Source organism: Branchiostoma lanceolatum, chromosome 13 (genome assembly GCF_035083965.1).
Source record: "Branchiostoma lanceolatum isolate klBraLanc5 chromosome 13, klBraLanc5.hap2, whole genome shotgun sequence".
NCBI classification, from domain to species: domain Eukaryota; kingdom Metazoa; phylum Chordata; class Leptocardii; order Amphioxiformes; family Branchiostomatidae; genus Branchiostoma; species Branchiostoma lanceolatum.
In genome coordinates this window covers 14,495,706-14,516,085 of record NC_089734.1, presented here as the reverse complement: position 1 = coordinate 14,516,085, position 20,380 = coordinate 14,495,706, and the positions used below count along the sequence as shown (strand labels likewise).

At 39.5% G+C, this 20,380-nt stretch overlaps 2 protein-coding genes and 1 long non-coding RNA gene across 3 annotated transcripts in view; 1 reads left to right on the top strand and 2 right to left on the bottom strand.

Annotated features, from left to right (window-relative positions):
• Positions 1-1,845: 1,845 nt before the first annotated feature.
• LOC136447057 (mitochondrial potassium channel ATP-binding subunit-like) overlaps positions 1,846-20,380 on the bottom strand; it is a 32,542-nt gene continuing 14,007 nt past the window's right edge. The window contains exons 3-12 of the mRNA XM_066445737.1: positions 14,888-15,043; positions 12,573-12,718; positions 9,465-9,540; positions 8,770-8,910; positions 8,206-8,291; positions 6,119-6,378; positions 5,181-5,359; positions 4,424-4,588; positions 3,359-3,696; positions 1,846-2,214 (exon numbers count right to left, since the gene is read on the bottom strand). Coding sequence (XP_066301834.1) covers positions 2,067-2,214; positions 3,359-3,696; positions 4,424-4,588; positions 5,181-5,359; positions 6,119-6,378; positions 8,206-8,291; positions 8,770-8,910; positions 9,465-9,540; positions 12,573-12,718; positions 14,888-15,043 — 1,695 coding nt within the window. The 3' untranslated portion in view covers positions 1,846-2,066. The remainder of the gene's footprint in view (positions 2,215-3,358; positions 3,697-4,423; positions 4,589-5,180; positions 5,360-6,118; positions 6,379-8,205; positions 8,292-8,769; positions 8,911-9,464; positions 9,541-12,572; positions 12,719-14,887; positions 15,044-20,380) is intronic.
• LOC136447065 (uncharacterized) lies at positions 10,781-12,503 on the bottom strand. Its single transcript, XR_010757691.1, has 2 exons — positions 11,582-12,503; positions 10,781-11,100 (listed from the first exon to the last, which is right to left on the bottom strand). It is a non-coding gene; the product is annotated as an uncharacterized lncRNA (long non-coding RNA).
• On the top strand, positions 15,846-18,468 carry LOC136447019 (leucine-rich repeat-containing protein 15-like). The gene is made up of 2 exons (XM_066445687.1): positions 15,846-15,950; positions 16,530-18,468. The coding sequence occupies exon 2, from the start codon at positions 16,543-16,545 to the stop codon at positions 18,466-18,468; it is 1,926 nt and encodes a 641-aa protein (XP_066301784.1). The 5' UTR covers positions 15,846-15,950; positions 16,530-16,542.

Here is a 20,380-nt window from a genome sequence, read left to right as displayed (position 1 = left end):
TATTGTGCTAAGAATGCCTCCATCTTTATGGCCTAGACCCATTGTACAACGAATGTGACAGGGGCCAAAACGCGCAAGGGGCATTTGACAAAGTACATGTAGTACACAAGTTTTTAGACGATCATGTATTTGCAGCCAATGAAAGACACCAGTCAGTGTAAGTTATAATATAATGTATGTGTACAATTTCATCTATTACGTCAGACTGTATTATAAGGGATATATCAAACATGTTGCACAACAATAACTTTAAACTTGAATCAGTAACATTGCTTTGGTTTAAGTCAATAACTACCTTCAGCTACAAATATGACAGAAAGGTGTTATGTGTAAAACAGTAAAAACTGTTATTTGATTTCTTGTGAATCATATTCAATATTGAAAAAAATAACCTTAACCCCATAAAACTTAGTAAACAATAAAACTAATAAAAAAGACGTTCCTGAGTTTACTTTTCAATAAAAGTGTCACATTGAAATCATATTTGAATAAGACTGAAGGGAAAAGCTTACTCGCACTGAAATACATGCATGTCCAAGTGTCTTAACAATCTCCAAAGAGAATCCAGAGAATACAATAGTGTGACATAGAAGACGTACTTTGAAAGATGTCAAATGTTATTGCTCCATCATTTAAAGTCCAATAGTCTAAAGACCTCTAGCCAATTACGGCGGCCATTTTGAATTTCCTGGGGTCAGCTTGGGGTCATGCACCAAAGTGAGGCTCGGGTTGTTCCCACCTATGATAAGCCTATGTTATAACATGGGTATGCCATCATTGGTGGTACATTTTGCCCCTCTAAGCTTAAGGTGAAATGCTGTGGTAAATGCGCCTGTCATGACATTTTGTGTAGAAAATATTGACAATCTTGATTATTAATATCAAATTATGAATGTTCCATGACTTTGCAGGGCAATGTAACTATTGAGCTGTAAGATACATGATACCAACTGCACAATAATATAGAAACAGCTTAAAAAGACAAAGAGAATTTCAAAGGACATACCTTACATGTAACTTATATACAGTGTAGTTTGAAAACCTTATTAAGCAACAGTTACTAAGTGTAGAAATACAGTCAAGCAGTTTGTAAGATCAACACAAAACGAGAGATATTCAACAATGTGAAGATGTCTGTGGATGCAACATTGAGAAAAAGTCCTTCTAGCATTTACTGCATCATCCCTGAATGGAAAAAGGGCAAATACTTTCAAAGTTTCTGCACTTGAAACTATTCTTATGGCCAGAATGATCTCACTAAAACTGCAACCTGACTACATTAAAAACCTTAAAACAACATTAAACCTCAAATGGAAGTTGAAATCATATAATATTAATATCTTTTATCGTCAAATAAAACAATCACAAAAGTCATCCATGCAGGGACTTAAAAAATTGTAAAAAAAAAAATCTTTGGTTTAAAACCTCCTCATAAGGGATTGTGTGGACTAATTAATCATCAATGAGCATGGGAAATGAACAAGACAGAATATCCACTTTCAATGGTATGATGATTAACTTATAGATATTTCTTGGGATCAATCATTGTACAGTTGAATATGGCTGCCGATTAGCCCAAAATAGAAAGATTCATTTTTCGGGAGCAGCACAAGTAAATTGTGTGCAGATATCATTCAATGAAGTCAAGTTTGCATAACCTAAATTTAGCCTGGTACCTAGCCTAAAATTCTAGCTGTTTGGTCCTTTGATAACTTCCTTGTAGCATGCATGCATTGATAGAGAAAGGGTTAATTTGCATCATTTTGAATATTTGCCTAAAATAAACGATACAATTGTGGTTGGTTCCAGGTTACATGGTCCTTGCAACGGCATAGTGAAAGCGTTTGAACAGGCATTCTGAAGTTCGACCAATGTTGCATTACTAAGAAATATTTGATTCCTGAAATAATTCAAGATGTACAGACCAAATGTTGAAATGGAAATTGTGGCCACACTACAGTGTAGTATGTGGAAGAGCAAACCAGAGCTAAAATAGGATGACTACCAGGCTAACATAAATCCAGCTATTGCACAGAAGTAAGCAGCGTTCTGCAGCAGTATCGGTACTACGAGCGGTTTCCGTTTTCGGTCTGTCTGCGGATGAGGTCGGCGTACCTCCCTCCCTTCCTCTTCAGCTCGGCGTGCGTGCCCTGTTCCACCACACGTCCCTTAGACATGACCACGATCACGTCTGCATTCTCTATGGTGCTCAGTCTGTAGGTATCAAAGGAACAAGAAATGTATTGTTCAAAATTGACATTAAAAAAAAATTGTACGGTTCTTGGTGCCAAATTCTGCTAGATGTTGGCACATCGGTAACCAAATCCGTAGTGTGTTTTTTTGGCACTCTTTTTAGACAGATTAGCCAAAATTGCACATATTTCTTCAAACCTGTCAACAGAATATCCTCAATATTACTGACACTGATAGTGACTGGCAGGAGAGAAATCACAAGCCTGTTACTAACAGTTATATTGAATTTCTTATATTTGGTCAGAGCATGTGAACAAGAGCAAACCACTTAGTCTACTACCATTGATTCATGTGGTGGGGATTTCAACATGTGAACACAGATTCTGAATCTCTGCTGTCCCACACGTTGTATAGATTGCATACATTTATCTTTTTTTGCACATACATGTAAGTGTTAATTAGCAAAGATAAGTGTGGTCAAATTTTGGGACATCTAAGATCTGGAGTTGGATCAAGTCATAGGCATCAGAGTGCAAAATACCTGGTTGCACGTTGCACAGTGCAACTGTTACAATATTTCGGTTGGTGCAAGTTAATTCCAAACCCAGCTAGCGCAGTGCGCAACCTTATATTTTGAGCCACAGATCTCAATCCGAGCCCTGGAAGCTCACAAAAACAGTGTCACTCTCATAAAATTCAGTAAATCTTCAATTGAAACAAAGAAATCAACACTTTTTCGTTTTAAACCATCCAAAACAAGATGTTGATAGGTCAATCGGAACACAATACTACAATGTATCTAATTTATATTTTGAAATATTAGTAGTATTATACACTATGTACGAGCTTAATTTGAAGAAATCGGTGAATGTTGCTGGAGCAACCTGAAATTTGGATGTGCAACCTAGATTTTTCCCTAGGTTGCAACATGGGCAACCTGGCTCAAAAAAGTATTTTGCACCCTGGGCATTTTTTTTTATTCCTTAATTTAGTTTGCAAAATGTGTAATAATCTTTGTGCCTAGTATGCAGTACAGCAACAATGTACAAGATGACACTTATCCTATTACCTGTTGGAATACATCCAAATACGTATATGGGGGAAACAAAGGACATACAGTCATGTAGTACATTTTTAAGCATCTTTTCAACATCAATCACATTACCTGTGAGCGATAATCAGGACAGTCCTCCCCTTCATCACTCTCTCTAACGCTTCCTGCACCAACCGCTCCGAGTCTGCATCCAGCGCGCTCGTCGCCTCGTCCAACACCAGTACCGACGGATTCTTCAACAAGGCACGTGCGATGGCGATACGCTGTTTCTGTCCGCCAGATACGGTAACACCTCGCTCGCCGACAACCGTGTTGTAGCCATCTGGGAAGTCTTGGATGAAGTTGTCTGCGTTTGCCAGTTTGGCAGCTTCGTAGACTTCCTGGTCGGTGGCTGTCGGTTTGCCGTAGCGAATGTTCTCACGGATACTAGTAGCAAATAGTACTGGTTCCTGCAAAAACAATGAATTCGAGTATGCTCTGAATTGTATAAACAACAAGCGCTTTCTTATCTCAAAGCTCAAAAATCATGACAATACAACACAGGTAGCATGTCCAGAACACGAGATATGAAAACCAAAAGTTCCGCTGCAGTACCTTAGAAAGTCGCTACGGGCCCAAATTCTAATCATTTTGAGGTCTTAAGAAGACCTACCAAATACAGACCAAGTATCAAGACTATCCACCCAGGCATTCTCAAGTTATTGTGACTTCACACACACACACACACACACACACACACACACACACACACACACACACACACACACACAGACAGACAGGCAGACAGACACACAGACACACGCCCCCAGAACATCACCTTCTTGGCAAAGGTAAAAACTGACAAAAAGCACAAAACACCAATTCTGAATTTTCGGGGACTAACTGTTACTTACAACAGTAGTTGGTAAGTGTACATGCATGCACAAGCATTCAATTATCCTTTCATACATCCATCCCTCCTTACTGTAAATGCAGAAATGTTTGCAGTGTTTTTATGTTCGCGGTTTTCACGGCGACCGTTTCACTGCAAACATAAATCCACCGCAAACATTTTTGTCCAATACTGTAGCAGTATGTGACTATAGCGCTGCTGCGAGCTTAAAACCACCACGAACACTCCGTTTTCGCCTTAGCGCGAAATAAATACCATGCAAACTTAAATTGCATTTACAGTACCTGGTGAATAAAGCCGATGACCCTCCCCCTGAGCCATGTAGCGTCCATGTCCCGGATGTCCAGTCCGTCCAGCCGGACGCTGCCCCCCTCCACGTCGTAGAACCTCTCCAGCAGTGCCGCGACTGTAGACTTCCCTGCACCGGACATCCCACACAGGGCTACCACCTGAGAAAACAGGACATCTGCATGGTTAACGATCACTCTATATTTTGTGCTTTCAAGTACCAGAGGTACCGAAAATGCCAAATTTTGCGCCTCATTTTTGACAGGAAAATACTTTTTTCCTCTATAGAGGCGCAAATATAATATTACAGAGGTTGAAGAAACCGAAACTCGGGTTTTCTTGTAGCTAGAGGGATATCGTTCATTCCCATACACAGTTGTTTTGGCTCAGAAGTATTTCTTGGAAGAGACGGTCGCTAGACTTGAGGGTGTGCAAACTTGAATTGAGACCCAAAATAAACTAGGGGGTGCCCCATATAGATATATATTGGCTATATATATATACAGAGTTGGATATCTAGAAGGTATTGAAATCCTTCATTTTCAGTACTAACAGTCTGGATGCACAGAAGAAGTTTATCCTGTCACACATTAGGATTAGATTTCCAGTCTAAATTCAATCCAGCATCAACCTTGGTTGGGAAGTGGTCAGGAGCAAAGTCTTGGGAAAGTCACGAATGTGTAACTGGGGCCTTAAGCCTTAAGAAATCCTTAGATACAATCCAGAATCTTTAAGAAACACGATAACACTGACCTTACACGGCGGCAGTACCAGGTTGAAGTTGTTGAGCACCCGTTGGTTGGGGCGTGTCGGGTAGGAGAAACTGACGTCCTTAAACTCGACTGTACCAAACAGGCTGTGGAATGGAATCTTCCTCCCCCCTGTCCTGGGAATGGTAGGTTCCAGCTGCATGTACTCCAACACTCGGGCACCTAAAACAATGCAAATATTTGAAATAAATTACAACGGTAGAATTCATCATCATCATCATTCATCATTGGTCGGCTGCAGCGACTGTAAGTAGCTTCCAGTTCTTGAGAAGCATGACACTTTTGTAATAGCTAGTAGTGGAATGGAGCCTTGCCACGGATCGCATTTTCAGCCAAGCACACCTAGTCACCTCAACAACTCTTCTTGCGATAAGTGATTTAGGATCTTTTATGTCCAGAGTTTGACACATAGAGTTCCCTCAAACATTTGTACATTGGACTGTCAGCGTCACTATCCAAAATGAAGAACGTTATCCCTCACAAAATGCCCAAGCCTGGATTCAAACCCGAGCCTTCAGGAACCACATAAAACAGTACCGGCCTCCGAGTGCACAATCATTAAGAATGTCAGGTCCTTTGGCAGCTTCTGCTTACAGACCATTAGACTTAGTACAGATTCTGAGGTACATACTACATAGCAGTTTATAATAATGTTAGGAAGTTATGTGTGGTTCAGATTCAGCTACATTAAAGCTGATTGTGGATCTAGATAAAGTCAAGTCAATAGTACTGTAAATGCAGAAATGTTTGCGGTGGTTTTATGTTTGCAATTTTTGCAGTGACCGCTTCAACATGAACTTAAAACCACCGCGAACACTCCATTACCCCTTTAGCGCAAAATATAAACCATGCAAACTTACATTTACAGTATTTTGACTCATTGATGTTAACATGTGCAAAATTACAAATATTTCCCTGTACCTGCACTAACACCTCGTACAGCCTGTCCAAACAAAATGGACACGGACGCCAGCGATCTCTGGATCATCTGCGCCGCGGCGAGGAACGACATCAGTTCTCCCGCCGACATGTCATTGGTGGAGAGCAGCATCCCACCGGAGAACAGGACGCCCAACACGATACCGTTCAGTACGAAGTTGGCTGCGCCCTGGAATACGCCGATGCCGAGACCCAACATCTCGTTTAGGCTTCCAGCTTTGTTTACCTCATCTGCATAAAGTCTAGAAAAAAACAAGACTTAGTCAGAGGATAACTTGTTATTTCTGTATCTGTATCTATATAGCCGGTATAACCCCCCTTCGGCGTAACACACCAGCTTCGCAGGCATGCCCTGTAGCAGCAGCTGGTTATATTACACTGAACGGCCTGTCACACCTAACTTTTGCACATCTGACTGCAACCGTTCCTTAAAGCTGTCATCAAGATTGTATGGCAACTTTCAAAGAGCTGATGCAGACACTATTGATACGCCATAGATGGTATACTATAGGTATGTGGCATGTACTAAACTACGCACAAAAAGTTCGGAAACTTAATTTTGGTCGATCATATTTCCGTTATTTTTTTACCGATTTCAATATATTACATATCATTTAAAAGCCTATTTGATTTCCTTTCCCATGATACCAAACTTATTGTGATTGCAAGCTCATGAAACAAGCATCAGGCCTGCTAAAGTGAATGGGTCGAAGAAATAAAGTGCCCAGATTACCTTACTATAGTCAAACATGCTATTCCGTACATATTCTTCTGTTGATATTGACTTCTGTACGAGAGTATTGTGAAAAATTAACAAGAATAAACAAGACATATTCATGAAAGCTAAGTTTATTCTTTATCAAAACCAACAATCTGTGTCTTAGTAACGGGTTAGCAAGGAGTCTTAGTAACGGGTGATCCAGCCACGCGCTGTCACTACAGCACGGCACCTACTCCTCATACTCGTCACCAGTCGCGCAATGTGATGCTGTGGGATAGCGTCCCATTCCTCCACCAGCAGTCGTCCTAGGTCAGCCACCGTGTCTTGCACGGACAGCTCGCCCAAGCTGCTCCCATAGATGTTCGATGGGGTTCAGGTCCGGGCTCTTAGAGGGCCACTCCATCCTCTCTACACCTGCATGCTGGAGATGGTCGGCGATGATCCCTGCCCGGTGTGGGCGGGCGTTATCATCTTGCAGCAAGGCATTCGGCCCCATGTTATGGAGGAAAGGGATGGCCACCGGATCAAGTATTGTGTCACGATATCTTACTGCATTGAGGGTTCCTGGTACAAGTCTTGTCTTTCCCCTGGAGTTTGTGCCTCCCCATACCCCAATGTTTGTTGTGAAACAATAACAAAAAATAACACCTGTGGATGACGATACCGTTGCAGGACGCAGGTGTTTATGTGGTGTAAACAATTGGTTCTTCGATGTGCTAAAAATAACCTTGGATGTTCTGTGTGCTAGAAATAACCTTGGATGGTCTGTGTTCTAAAAATAACCTTAGAACCTGAGGAAACAATATATTGAATCATCATCCGCGCCCATACCGATAGGATGTCACAGCGCGCGTATGACACCAACAGGGAATTTTGGGCACTTTTTCTCCGTGACCCACTCACGTTATTAGTCCTGGTACTTGTTCTGTGGGTTTTCAATCACAATAAGTTTGGTATCATAGAACAGGGAATCACACAAGCTTTATAATGATATATAATGCATCAAAATCGGTAAAAAAACAACGGAGATATGATCAACCAAAGTTAAGTTTCCGAACTTTTTGTGCGTAGTTTAGTATGCAAATTTGAACTTTTGCACATTTTGGACTTTCAAAAGTAATTGAAAAAGTGAAGAAAAAATTTGCAGTCATTAAATGCAAGGCAATTTTGATAGCCAAATCAAACCATCCTTTACACTTTCGTTTCAGCCACTAATCTGCCTTTTAACAAGAATCTTAAAATCATGAAAAACAATTAAATTCTTAACTTAAAGCGGAGGAGAACCATAGAAAGAAAACAAAGTTGATCGTATAATGAATATCTTAAGCCTGGAACAGGGAAACTTCACCTGGCCTCTTTCTCCTCCATTGCAAAGGCCCGGACTGTACGAATGTTTCCCAGTGCTTCATTAGCAACTGCAGTACCCTTGGCAACCTGCAAGGGGGCAATGTACAATGTCAATGACAATCATGTATTATATGCACAGATGTAACTGTACAGTAATTCACTTTATCTTCACGGTAGAAAAATTTCACGGTGTAATGAAAATGTCCGACATTTTCACTGAACTTTAACGTCACGGTGGCAGCAAGTGATTTACAGAACGGATGTGTGAAGGAATCCTAAATAATTACAACAGGTTTTTCATGGAGATGATAAGTTTATGGTACAGACTCTGAGGTGACCGTGAAAACAGTGAACATAAAGATAGTCACTGTGAAAGAATTACAGTAAAAAGGGCTCTAGAGACATCGTATTCAATTAGCAGTATTTTACAGAATATGCATGGCTAATGCCTTCTTTTGACTACAAAACTGAAAACAGGTCAACTTGCTAATGACATCAAGAATGTTTTGCGGGAAAAATCATAACATAAGGAATACAGATGAAGATACTTTGTTGCCTCCCTCACCTGTTCCTGCGCTGCCCTTGACAGGGCCCTGAGTCCTGATCCAATCATACCTCCCCCCACCACCACAGTGGGCATGACCAACACCAGGAGACCAGTCAGCTTAGGTGAGATCAGGTAAAGGGCCACAAAACAACCTGTAACCTGGGAGGAAAATACACATTTCAAACATCTCAAAGCAATTTGCATTGAAAGTACTATTTTTGACTAGGTTTTATGTCAGAATCTAACAATTCTTCACAAGTAAAAGCCTTAAATTCATTATGATCAATACTTGTAGTAGTGAGGGTAACCATGTTCTCTCTATTATTTTAGGTTACATAATTTTTTATCTCTTCATTTCTCAAATTTAGACAATCTTGTTTTATCAAGCTATCACACTTCTGCAAACTAGTTGTTTTGAGTGTCATGCATAACAAAAAATACGCCATTGCAACTCCAGTGACACATACCTGCAAGCCCAAAATTGACCTTGACCTTTCTCCTCCCAGCACCTACCCACATACCAAATATCATTACAATTCATCCACACGTTCTTCAGTTATGCTGATTTTAAGCGTCCGGTGACACAAACATACACACATGTACAGGATAAAACACACGCAAACGCCATGCAAAACAACATCCCCATGAAAAAGTATTTTTTCATGGTCAGGAGATAACCAATCTTGTGTAATACTGGTAATTGAAGTGCATACCTGAGTAACACTACGGAGTCCCTGAGAAATACACAGCTTGAAGGAGCTCTTGAAGTCTTGAACATCTGAAGTTAACCTGAAATATCATTGTGGGCATAAGTTAGACACAACAAATAGATAATCATCATAAAACCTCAATTTTTAGTCCAGACCTGTTCCATGCCACTGACCTCATCTAGGCTTGCCTATCTCTTTCTTTAAATCATCTTGAAAAGTCTAAAACTCAATAATCTTATCTTTTAATCTTCAGATAAGTGACAGTCACAGTGACTGTAAATGTGTACATCTAGCAGGCCGCAAGTACATGTACATTTACACTACAAAAAATGCCATTCTCGTTTTTTCTTGTTTTTTCTTTGTTGAAGAAAAATTATCTTCCAGAAAGAAAATTATTCTGTGTGCAAGAATAAGAACGGATAAGGAAATGTCAGTGAGGACGTAAGGAATATAAACTTTTTCTTAGAAAATTTTTCTCTGACCAAGTTGTTTTTTCTCACACATATGTGACTAAAACCTCGAAATAAATTTTCTTGTTGTTATGATTCTTCTTTGGCACAGAATTTTTATCTAAGATATATAAATTTCAGAGGAAAATATTCTAAGAAAAAGTTTATATTTGTTACGTCCTCACTGACATTTCCTTATTTCTTCTGTCCTCGAGAATAAATTTCTTACACCTAGAATGAGTTTCTTGCACTAAGAGTGAGGTTCTTGAAATAGGAATACCTTCCTGTCCTCAAGAATGAATTTCTTACATCTAGAATGAGTTTCTTCCACTAAGAGCGAGGTTCTTGAAATAGGAATACCTTTCTGTCCTCAAGAATGAATTTCTTACATCTAGAATGAGTTTCTTCCACTAAGAGCGAGGTTCTTGAAATAGGAATACCTTTCTGTCCTCAAGAATGAATTTCTTACATCTAGAATGAGTTTCTTCCACTAAGAGCGAGGTTCTTGAAATAGGAATACCTTCTGACCTCAAGAATGAATTTCTTACACCTAGAATGAGTTTCTTCCACTAAGAGCGAGGTTCTTGAAATAGGAATACCTTTCTGACCTCAAGAATTAATTTCTTACACCTAGAATGAGTTTCCTCCACTGAGAGTGAGGTTCTTGTAATAGGAATACCTTTCTGTCCTCAAGAATGAATTTATTACACCTAGAATGAGTTTCTTGCACTGACAGTGAGGTTCTTGTTGTAGGAATACCTTTCTGTCCTCAAGAATGAATTCCTTAAACCTAGAAACAGTTTCTTGAATCAAGATGGAGGTCTTGAATCAAGAATACCATTTAATAAATCAATGATAATATAATTCAAATATGTTCCAATCATATTTATTATCATTGATCTAATTGTTTAATACACAGTTTTGGATTTTTCTTTCTAATGTCCATTCTTAACCAAGGATTGCAAAGATCAACCAGTTTGCAATACAATTGTTTCCATAAATGTTTCACATTTGATGCTGTGATAAAAGCTCATTTTCTCTGTGCTCATACAAATAACTAATTGTCCTTCTAAAACTGTCAGTTCTGCAGTGTTGTAGCTGTCCTTCTTATAATCAATGACTTGTAATTGTTGAAAGATTTTCCAAACTTGAGACGGGGGCATCTTCTTTGGTCCAACAGGTTTCTAAGTCTAGAAAAACACACAAAAAAGATGACGATGACTGTCATTTTCCTACATCGCCCCCCTCCCCCTTATACATGCATGGGGATGGGGGCTTGTGCATTTGCTTGAAAATGTTATACTTATACTTTTTTAGTACCTTGTAGGTATTACTGCACTTAACGTACATGTTCTGCAATTACTGGTTGGCTGTATCATGCAACCACAAACACAACAAAGGTTTCTAAGCCTAGAAAAACACACAAAGAGTTAGTGACTGTCATTTTCCTATATCGCCCCCCTCCCCCATATACATGCATGGGGGAGGGGGCCTTGTTCATTTGCTTGAAAATGATATACTTCAACTTTTTTAGTACCTTTTAGGTATAACTGCACTAAACGTACATGCTTTGCAATTACTGGTTGGCTGTATCATGCAACCACAAACACAAAACTAAGAGTATCTACTTGGGAAATAAGTTATTTTCATGCAAGACAGGCTATAACATACCTGGAGCATATCTGTTGATGGTGTTGGCCTGAGGAAGCATTTTGGAACTTAAAACAAGTCATCTACGCTGTGTAGTGAGTCCCACATGATACCAAAAAGTGTCCTCACAAAACTAGCCACATCTTTCCCTATTATTGTAAGATCTAAACCGCACATCAGGCAAATACAGCTGGAGCCCAAACTCAACGGTCCACATTCAAACTCTCTTTACAGCAAAGGATGATGGGAGTATTAAATTAGCATAATTTACTTTCTCATTACAAGAAAAACAATAATTATCTTCTTGAGCTTTACAATGTTAAGAAAAGAAAGGAAATCATGCAAATTCGAACTTTCATTTTTAGATAACACAGAAAAGCAGGAAACATCTTTCTTTAACTTTGTGGAAAAGGAATTCGAACAGAAAAACACTTGGGAATTACTTGTTTTACAGTTTCTTGATCTTCTCATTTTTCTTAACTGTATTTGGTCAAGAAAATCCTTACATCTTCTTAGATATACTTAGAATAGCAAGAATCATATTCCTCAGACTTCCTTAATCAAGAAAACAAGAAATGTCAAGAATGTTTTCCTAGTGAAATGAAAGTCTAAAGAAAAATTCATGTATGGCAAGAATAAAAATCTTAAGAGTAGATTCTGTAAAATACTCCATTTGACCAAACAAGAAGCAAATATTGTGTGAAGAATAAGGAAGAAAGATTGACTAGAATTTCTTGAATATTCTTGCTGATAAAAAATCAGACTAGAAATCCTCTCTTCACCTAAGAAAAACAGGAATAAAACTCTTAATGTAAGATTTAACATACAAAGGTTTTGCGTAAGATTTCTTGATTTTCTTGAAATTCTTTATGGAAGAAAATCTTTCTCTCAATAAGAAAAAATAAGAAAACAAGAAAAATAAGAAACAGCATTTTTGGTAGTGTAGCCAAGGTGTATTTTATATTTTCAAGTTTCACGTTAGAAACCTAGTAATGGTATCTTTTAACCCCACCTGTCCACAAGTTGGCCTGTCATGTGACTGTCGAAGAACGCCATGTCCTGTTGCACCAGGTTCTCAAACAGAGCGATCCTCATGCGTGCCGCCATGCGCTCCCCGACAGCCGCCAGCAGGCAGATGTAACCAAACGACAGGACTCCCTGGAAAACATCAGAACAGATAGACTGATGAGCATATCAGTGCCTTTAGATACATAAAAAGCGGCTCAATGATGTATTCTCACAACAAGGAGAAAGACAGTCAAAGGGGAGAAAACTCTGCTATGAGACACCCTACAGCACCAAATAGCCAGATGTAACCAAAGGAAAGGATCATCGATCAGCATAGTAGTGTCTTGAATCATCTTTTATAAGGTTACTTTTGCCTCAGGGAGAAATAGTCAAATGGGTGAAAACCTTGCCATGGGACCTGCAACAGCTAACCAAAGGACACTCCTCGGAAAACATCAAAACAGACTCAGCATATCAGTGTCATGAAACATCTTCTAAAAGGCTATTATTTTGGGTCAATTTTACCTCATAAGGAGAGTCAAATGGGTGAAAACTCACGAGACCCACTAGAGCAGCAAAAGGTCAGATTTAAACAGGGAATGGGAGTCCCTGTAGAATTGTCATGATAGACTCAAGTACATTTAGTGCCTTTAGGCAGCTCTCAACTTTCTGTATACTGAAGACAGCCCTATGGTTACAGCTTTGTCATTGGCTGTTATTGGTTGGGTGGAAGAAAGGTTGATTGATCGCAGGGCCCCTCTGTAAAGTAGTGTTAATCACTGAGCATGCAGGGCTACCCTGGGTAAACCTGACAGAATAAATCCAACCACTGATTAAACAAGAGCTTTTAAAAAAAGCTGGCGTTTCGGCTACGTTTATGAGTGTGAATTGTCTTTTCCCTTTACTTGAAGTAAAATCTGCCAGAGGAAGTCACTCAAGGGCTGTTCAGTCTATAAGAAAAATTGTCATTTTGGGAAATGAGTACTGTTTTAATAGAGAAAGGCAGATTGGGGAAAGCAATTTTGAAGTTACGTCACTTAACTTAAGTGCTTTTGAAAAAGCTGGTCTTGGCCTACAACTTGTACTTATTTGTAAAATGTATAATAGGCTCATTATAAAAGCTATCAATGTAATCATGTACATGGCACGCGATAAAACATAAAATTTGAAAAAGCACCATTGAATCATCAGCACTATGGTAATTAAGTGAAAAAGAAGTTCATAACAGCTAAGGTTCTATCTAAAATGACTACCAAATGTCAAACAAATCAACAGCTACCTCATCCGTATTATTCTGGTTTCCGCATTTACAACATTTCTTCCTTATTTTCCTGGGTAATTTTGCTAAAATTCATGAAAATTCCCATAGTTTTGTGCCGAGCGGCGCCACTTTCCACGTCCGTGTTGTCTGAATGAAGTCGATACTGAACAATGGAGCATTTGCTACTGTAACAAAGAATCGCTGTTTTGCAAACAACATCAAGAGCCTCTGTTTACATCGGGGATAGAAGTTTAGTGGCGAGTGTTTTGCAAGAATCATCTTACCGCGCATAGGAGCCGCTGCACGGTATTTTCCATTACAATGAACAGAAAAATTCGAATGCCGGGTTTGGAATCTATGAAGTCCTGTTCATAAGACAAAGGCCTTGTATATATCAAATGAATATTTAAAAATAACAAATATAAAATATTTCTTTATTTATTAATGAAAAAAATGATATTCATAAATATGATATTGATAGATTAATATAATATCAATATATATTTTTGATATTCAATATCTAAAAAGAAAAAAAAAATCCATGTACGGACACGAACCCGGATCTTCTGGGTCCGAAGTGCTTCGCGTTGCCAGATTGGCCAAGCTGCGGTACGTAACCCGTCACTCTGTACGTAATGCTATAACCTCACTATATGGTATCATTTATGCCGATTTTTGGTCGTTTTCTTGACGAAATCATTTTTTTTCTTCTGCAATCTTGTGGAATAGATGTAATATGGTCATTTTTCAGGATATCAAAGTCCGAAACCACAATGCAATGATATTTCCGAACAGTTGTAGCAGTTACATGCGGTCGCCCTCCTGTGTGTCATGCAAATGTAGCCTGCCTGCCTTTTCGTGCTCTCTTGCCATATAAGTGCGACACAGTGTTGAACCAAGCTTCCCTGGTTCCTGCCTGCAAGGTAAAAGCCAGGACATTGCGTTCCGGCGCGAAGGCGCCGAAACGCAAAAAATGGTTTTAAATTAACAAAAAAACTTTTTTTATCAAAACAACATTGTGACTACATCTTATCAACAAAAAAAAAAAATTCACTTACCTGGAGAGCGTAGACAGCCATAAGCCTGGAGGCTGGAGGTATGATCATCTGTAGATAGTTCTGCTGCTGGTCGGCCATACACTCTGACACCACGTTAACAACGTTACCCAGCATCAGGGGGATCTGTATGTTCAGGAGGGCAGAGCCGAGAGCCAGCTGGAGAAATCAAGAAAACAGAACTATTCAGTACACTGTTTGCACTTTTATTGATTTCTGTTGGGGGTGCAACCACACGCAGAAACAGTCGGAAAGCTTTTTCCACCCCGAAATCGGACTGGACAGCTGTTTCCACTGATCGGACCGGATGGCTAATTCCACCAACCCTTAAATAGAGAGAGCCAGAGCATTTTGAACTGTATCGAGTTTTGCAATACAAAATCTCGCATATACATAATTTTATGACTTGTACGATGTACTTCTTTATGACTTTCCTCCATCTAAGGTTTTGATCCAAATTAGATTAAGATGTAACCCAAGAATTTTATAGATGAGTGTGTTGGTTTCATGTGCCCCCGGGCAGCTTGTGGTGGCACTGCATGCTTAAAGTTGTTGTCACTTGCTCATCAATTCATAAATCTCTAACTTGACAGCAGTCCTGTTACTGCAGCTGTACTTCAAACTAATACTGGTCTCTACTACAATGATGGCAGTCAAAAAAATTCAAGTTAACATATTTTGAAGAAGGCTAAGTTTGATTTATTACGCATAATTATGTTAATTATTACATTTAAGTTTGAATAGGGTAATACAAAAATGCCAGTGAGCTTTTGCTGAACTAAACCTTTAACCCTGACTGTCAACAGAACCATTGCAAACAATTTGCACAAGACTTTAAGTGTTGTTTGCCAGGACAAGGTACATGGTTGCATACATATGTACTTTGCAAATTTTGTAACTCTGGCTAGTTTGAACCTACATGTCTCAGGAACAATCACACAGAGTACATCCTACTAATACAACAAACAGTAACAAAGCCCTTGATGGTTTTTGGAAGAGTAGTAACTACGTTTTGTCTATCCTTGAAGGAAGCAGTTACTTTCAATCGAATAAACTTCAACTTAAGGTAAGTCTAAGCAAATATTCTGTGCAACTATGTACATGTACTTTGTAACTTTATGTTACAGTATTTATCTAGTACATACCATACTTCTTCTAAAAAAGGACAACTCTTGTCACATTTCAACTTATCAAGTCGGTGCTTCAGGTCGACGCCAGAGTCCGGGTGCACACTTTATTCAGGTTTTCTCAAGAAAAATCGTGACATAAGCCAGCGGTTACGCCTAGAGGTATAATCGCCCCAAACGGTGCTAATTTATTTATGTCGTTTATCATTTACAAGATAACGAAGCAACCTGATTGTTACATGTATATTAATCACATATGCATGAATTGTTTTGAGTTACTGTCACTATTAAAAAGTATTGTAGTTATAATGTTAACGTTAGTGATATAAAAATAATATGAGACACTGATTAAAACTGGCTGTAGTGTCTTGTATTATCCTATAATACAGCCAGCAAAATAACAATTAAACACAAAAGCAAAAATGGACTGGAACCTGACATTGCCTGATGGCTGATTATAAAATTTTGGCTTTATTGACAAATCCATTTTAGAATCTGTAACTTAATATCCGTTTCAGGTGACAGTACAACATGGCTAGAAAGCTGCAAGATTTGCTGATTTTCCTTCTCATCATCCTGAAGGAGCTCCACATGCCAGAAGCTTACTGCAGCTGTTCCTCATCATCATCCTGTCCTTGCAACAATCTTGGCCTCACCAGCATTCCTCAGAACCTACAAACATCCATCACTTACCTGTCCTTAAGCAACAATCAAATCACTACTTTAAGTCAGTCACAGTTTGCAAGGTATCGGAGCTTGACGACTTTAGACTTGGAAAGAAATGAAATCTCGAAGATAAATAATCGGGCATTTTACGTGACCAGCCTAACCAGTTTAGATCTTCAGTGGAACAGGTTGGAAAACCTACGAGCAGACATGTTTGAGGGACTTAGTATCCTGGAGACTCTTGAGTTAAACAACAACGCCATCGATAGTTTAGAGGCAGAAACCTTCCAGCCAACTCCACAACTTCAAACCCTGAATCTAAATGGAAACAACCTGACATTAGTGCCATCAGGTGTCTTCGATGATCTGAGACAGCTTCAGATATTGGATGTCCATGATAATCGCATAAGAATTATCCCACCTAACATTTTTGCCAGTCTTCAGCAAATCGTTAATCTACATCTTCAAGGGAACGAAATCATCGCCATTCCAACTACTACTTTTGTCAACCTACCCCGACTCAAACAACTGGACCTGTCCTCAAACCAAATAACTGACATTCAGCCTGGTACGTTCTCAAATTTGCCGCGACTCATGAACCTACGACTGGACCATAACAAACTACACACTATCAGCCCTGGTTCATTCAATGGCCTGGCAAACTTACAACACCTTGATCTACAGAACAACCATCTATCAAGCATTCCAATTGGACAGTATCAGTTTTTAGAACTCACTCACCTCTACTTGAGCAACAACAATATTACAGAAATTCCTGACCATGCATTTTCTAACCAACCTAAGCTGTCCATTCTTCATCTTCAGACAAACAGAATTTCAACTGTTTCCATGGCTGCCTTCAGAGGGTTGGCTAACCTTAACACACTTCATCTATATGGCAACTACCTTAAGGAGCTTCCTAACTATCTATTTCTTGGGCTGTCCAATCTTCGTGATCTTAGGCTATATAACAATGCCATCTCTCACATTTCTCTTAACACTTTCACTGGCATATCTACTCTCTCTGACCTGTATCTGTCACTGTCAGACAACTGCATCAAAACATTTCCTTTAGCAGCTCTGTCAAAGATTTCATCCCTTTCTGCTCTATACTTTCGGAGCAACAAAATACAGGCCCTTCCTTTGTCTGCATATGACAAACTATCGTCTATCTCCACTGTAAACATTGACAACAATCCCTGGCACTGTGACTGTAGGATGGTTCCCTTCAGGCAAAAGATGACCGGGACACACGATTTTGAAAACCAAATCACATGTCAAGAGCCTAGCGGCTTTCTCGGACAAAAACTAAAAGACGTCAATCCGACACATTTGACCTGCGAAGGCCCCACCATTGTGAGGTTTGAGAGGGGTGATGATAAAACGTTGGTACAGGGAGGGACTCTTCATTTGGCCTGTGAAGCCTCAGGAATCCCCACACCAGACATCACAGTTATTCTCCCATCTGGAGTGAACGCAACTGTTGAGTCAGGTGGGAGAGTGACTGTGGATGTGAATGGAACCATCATCGTCAAAGATGTTACTGCAGCAGATGCTGGTTTGTACACCTGTATTGCAGCAAGTGCTCCTGGCTCCACATTTGCTGTACTTTCTGTTATAATTGCACAGGGACCTTCTGCTCCGACTTTCTCCCAAGGGGCTATTGCCGGTTGCTTTTTTGGAACAGCAGCAGGGGTCATCATCATCATTGGAATCATTATTAAATTCTCAGAAGAACAGTTACTAGCCCGACTTTGCCCTTGTTTGGGAAATTCTGTATGGCCTAAATGAACCAATGACTACTGTAAATGCAGAAATGTTTGCGATGGCTTTATGTTTGCGCTTTTTGCGGTGAAATCATTGCCGCGAACTTAAAGCCACCGCCAAAAGTTGTTCTATGTATGACTGTATCGCTACTATTGTTTCAACGTGAACTCAAAACCACCGCGAACACTCCATTTTCTCCCTACCGCAAAATTAAATCCCCGCGAACATTTCTGCATCAGGGATGAAAAGTAATTATCTTGGGTGGCCAGGGCCAGAGTTTGACGTCAAAACACCATTTACATATTATATAGTTCAGAACATCATTGCTAGACTAGTATGCAACTGTTTCTGATGCAACATACTCTAAGCTAGTACAACAAATAAGAGAAAATGGCTACACGGATCTGATAGGTGTGTGTTTCTGCAGTTTGTGCAGTTTCTCAATGTAAAGCCAGAGGGTGTTAGTGTCAAGGGGCTGAACTCCTGACATCTTTATCAGCAATGTTTATGGTTTAAAGGAAGTCAGAAATCATTAATTTTGTACATGATTTGATCATGAAATGACATTGTGCCGCCAGGTCAATTCTTGATGAAGAGTAACATTTCTTCATAAATTCTTAAATCTAAAGATAGTAAGTCTACATCTTGAAAACCTACCTACATGTACTACTGAATAGATGAAGTCTGATGAAAGCTTTAAAAATGTTATCTTTAAATTTATAAACACAAATCAAATGTATGCTGAAAAGGGATTTGACTTACATGTACATGTACTAGTTTCATTATTTGTACCATTTGTTGTTCTATTAAAAAGGTCTGAATAAACTATACAAAAAGGAAAGCAAATGATAACAGGTGCTGAATAAGTTAATCTTCAACCATTAATGTTAGTCAACAAGTTTGTCAGGTCAAGGTACACACGCAAGCGCAATAGTCTGTGACGCAGCAAGAATTCCTAAGCCAGCCAGCATGTAACGACCCAACAAAAAAACTTCACTGGCACTGCAAACTGTGACTTCAAGACAACTATTTAAAAGAATAAACTGCAAAGGTAAGTCCCTCATATACATAGTAGGTTTCTTTTTTCCCCAGGAATAACAGCTGTGGCTAGGAAAGACAAAACTTCTTAAGTTTTAATTTTGAGAAATTTACTTCCTCATGAAATAAGTTTGGATACAGGTAGTGTACAGTTTAGTGGTCCAGAATGAAATGTATCTAGACGGTAACTGACAGATTGCAGAGCTATGTAAGCGTGCCACACAGCACACAGTCGACGGCGTCAAAATGTGCACAGGAACACGCTTTGACGGCCGTCCCAGGATGCCATATGGGGCACCCAGAACGGCTGTTTTCTACGGTCTCCACATTGATATAAGACGCAAACAGTTGACAATACTCGGTCAGAAAATAGCTGAACAATTATATTTTACGATCTTTTGATTTCTATGAAGGACAGAGTGGGGGAAAATACGGAATTTGCGAAGTTCGTACGGAGCGCCTGTGAGAACGTGCGAGCACCGATCTCGGGAGATAGTTCAACTAAAACCCGTTCTGAAATGAAATAAAAACACCCAAACTATCAACTGTTCCGCTTTTTATTATCTTCAGATGTAATACTTATGATCCATTTGGCTGGAGCTGCCAGTAAACCTGCGTAAAACCTACAGGAAACGCCGATCTCGATGCACGGAAAGTCCGCCATGACACATGTGCGATCAGCCGCTTAGACGGAAAGTAGCCACTTATTGCGACACAAACATCACGCCGATTCGGCGTGATTTGTATGAATACGTATGCCGTGATCGGTCTCTCTTTTTTGCGTGAGGCCGTTACCACGGAGATTTTTGGACACAAGCTTGAAGGCAAATGTTTATACGCTCAGTAGGATGTCTCTAAATTGTGTGTTTTCGCGCAATGAAATATTTAAAGGCATCAT

Bases quoted from the DNA above. Each gene is read 5' to 3' on its own strand.
- LOC136447019 (XM_066445687.1), top strand. From the start codon at position 16,543: ATGGCTAGAAAGCTGCAAGATTTGCTGATTTTCCTTCTCATCATCCTG.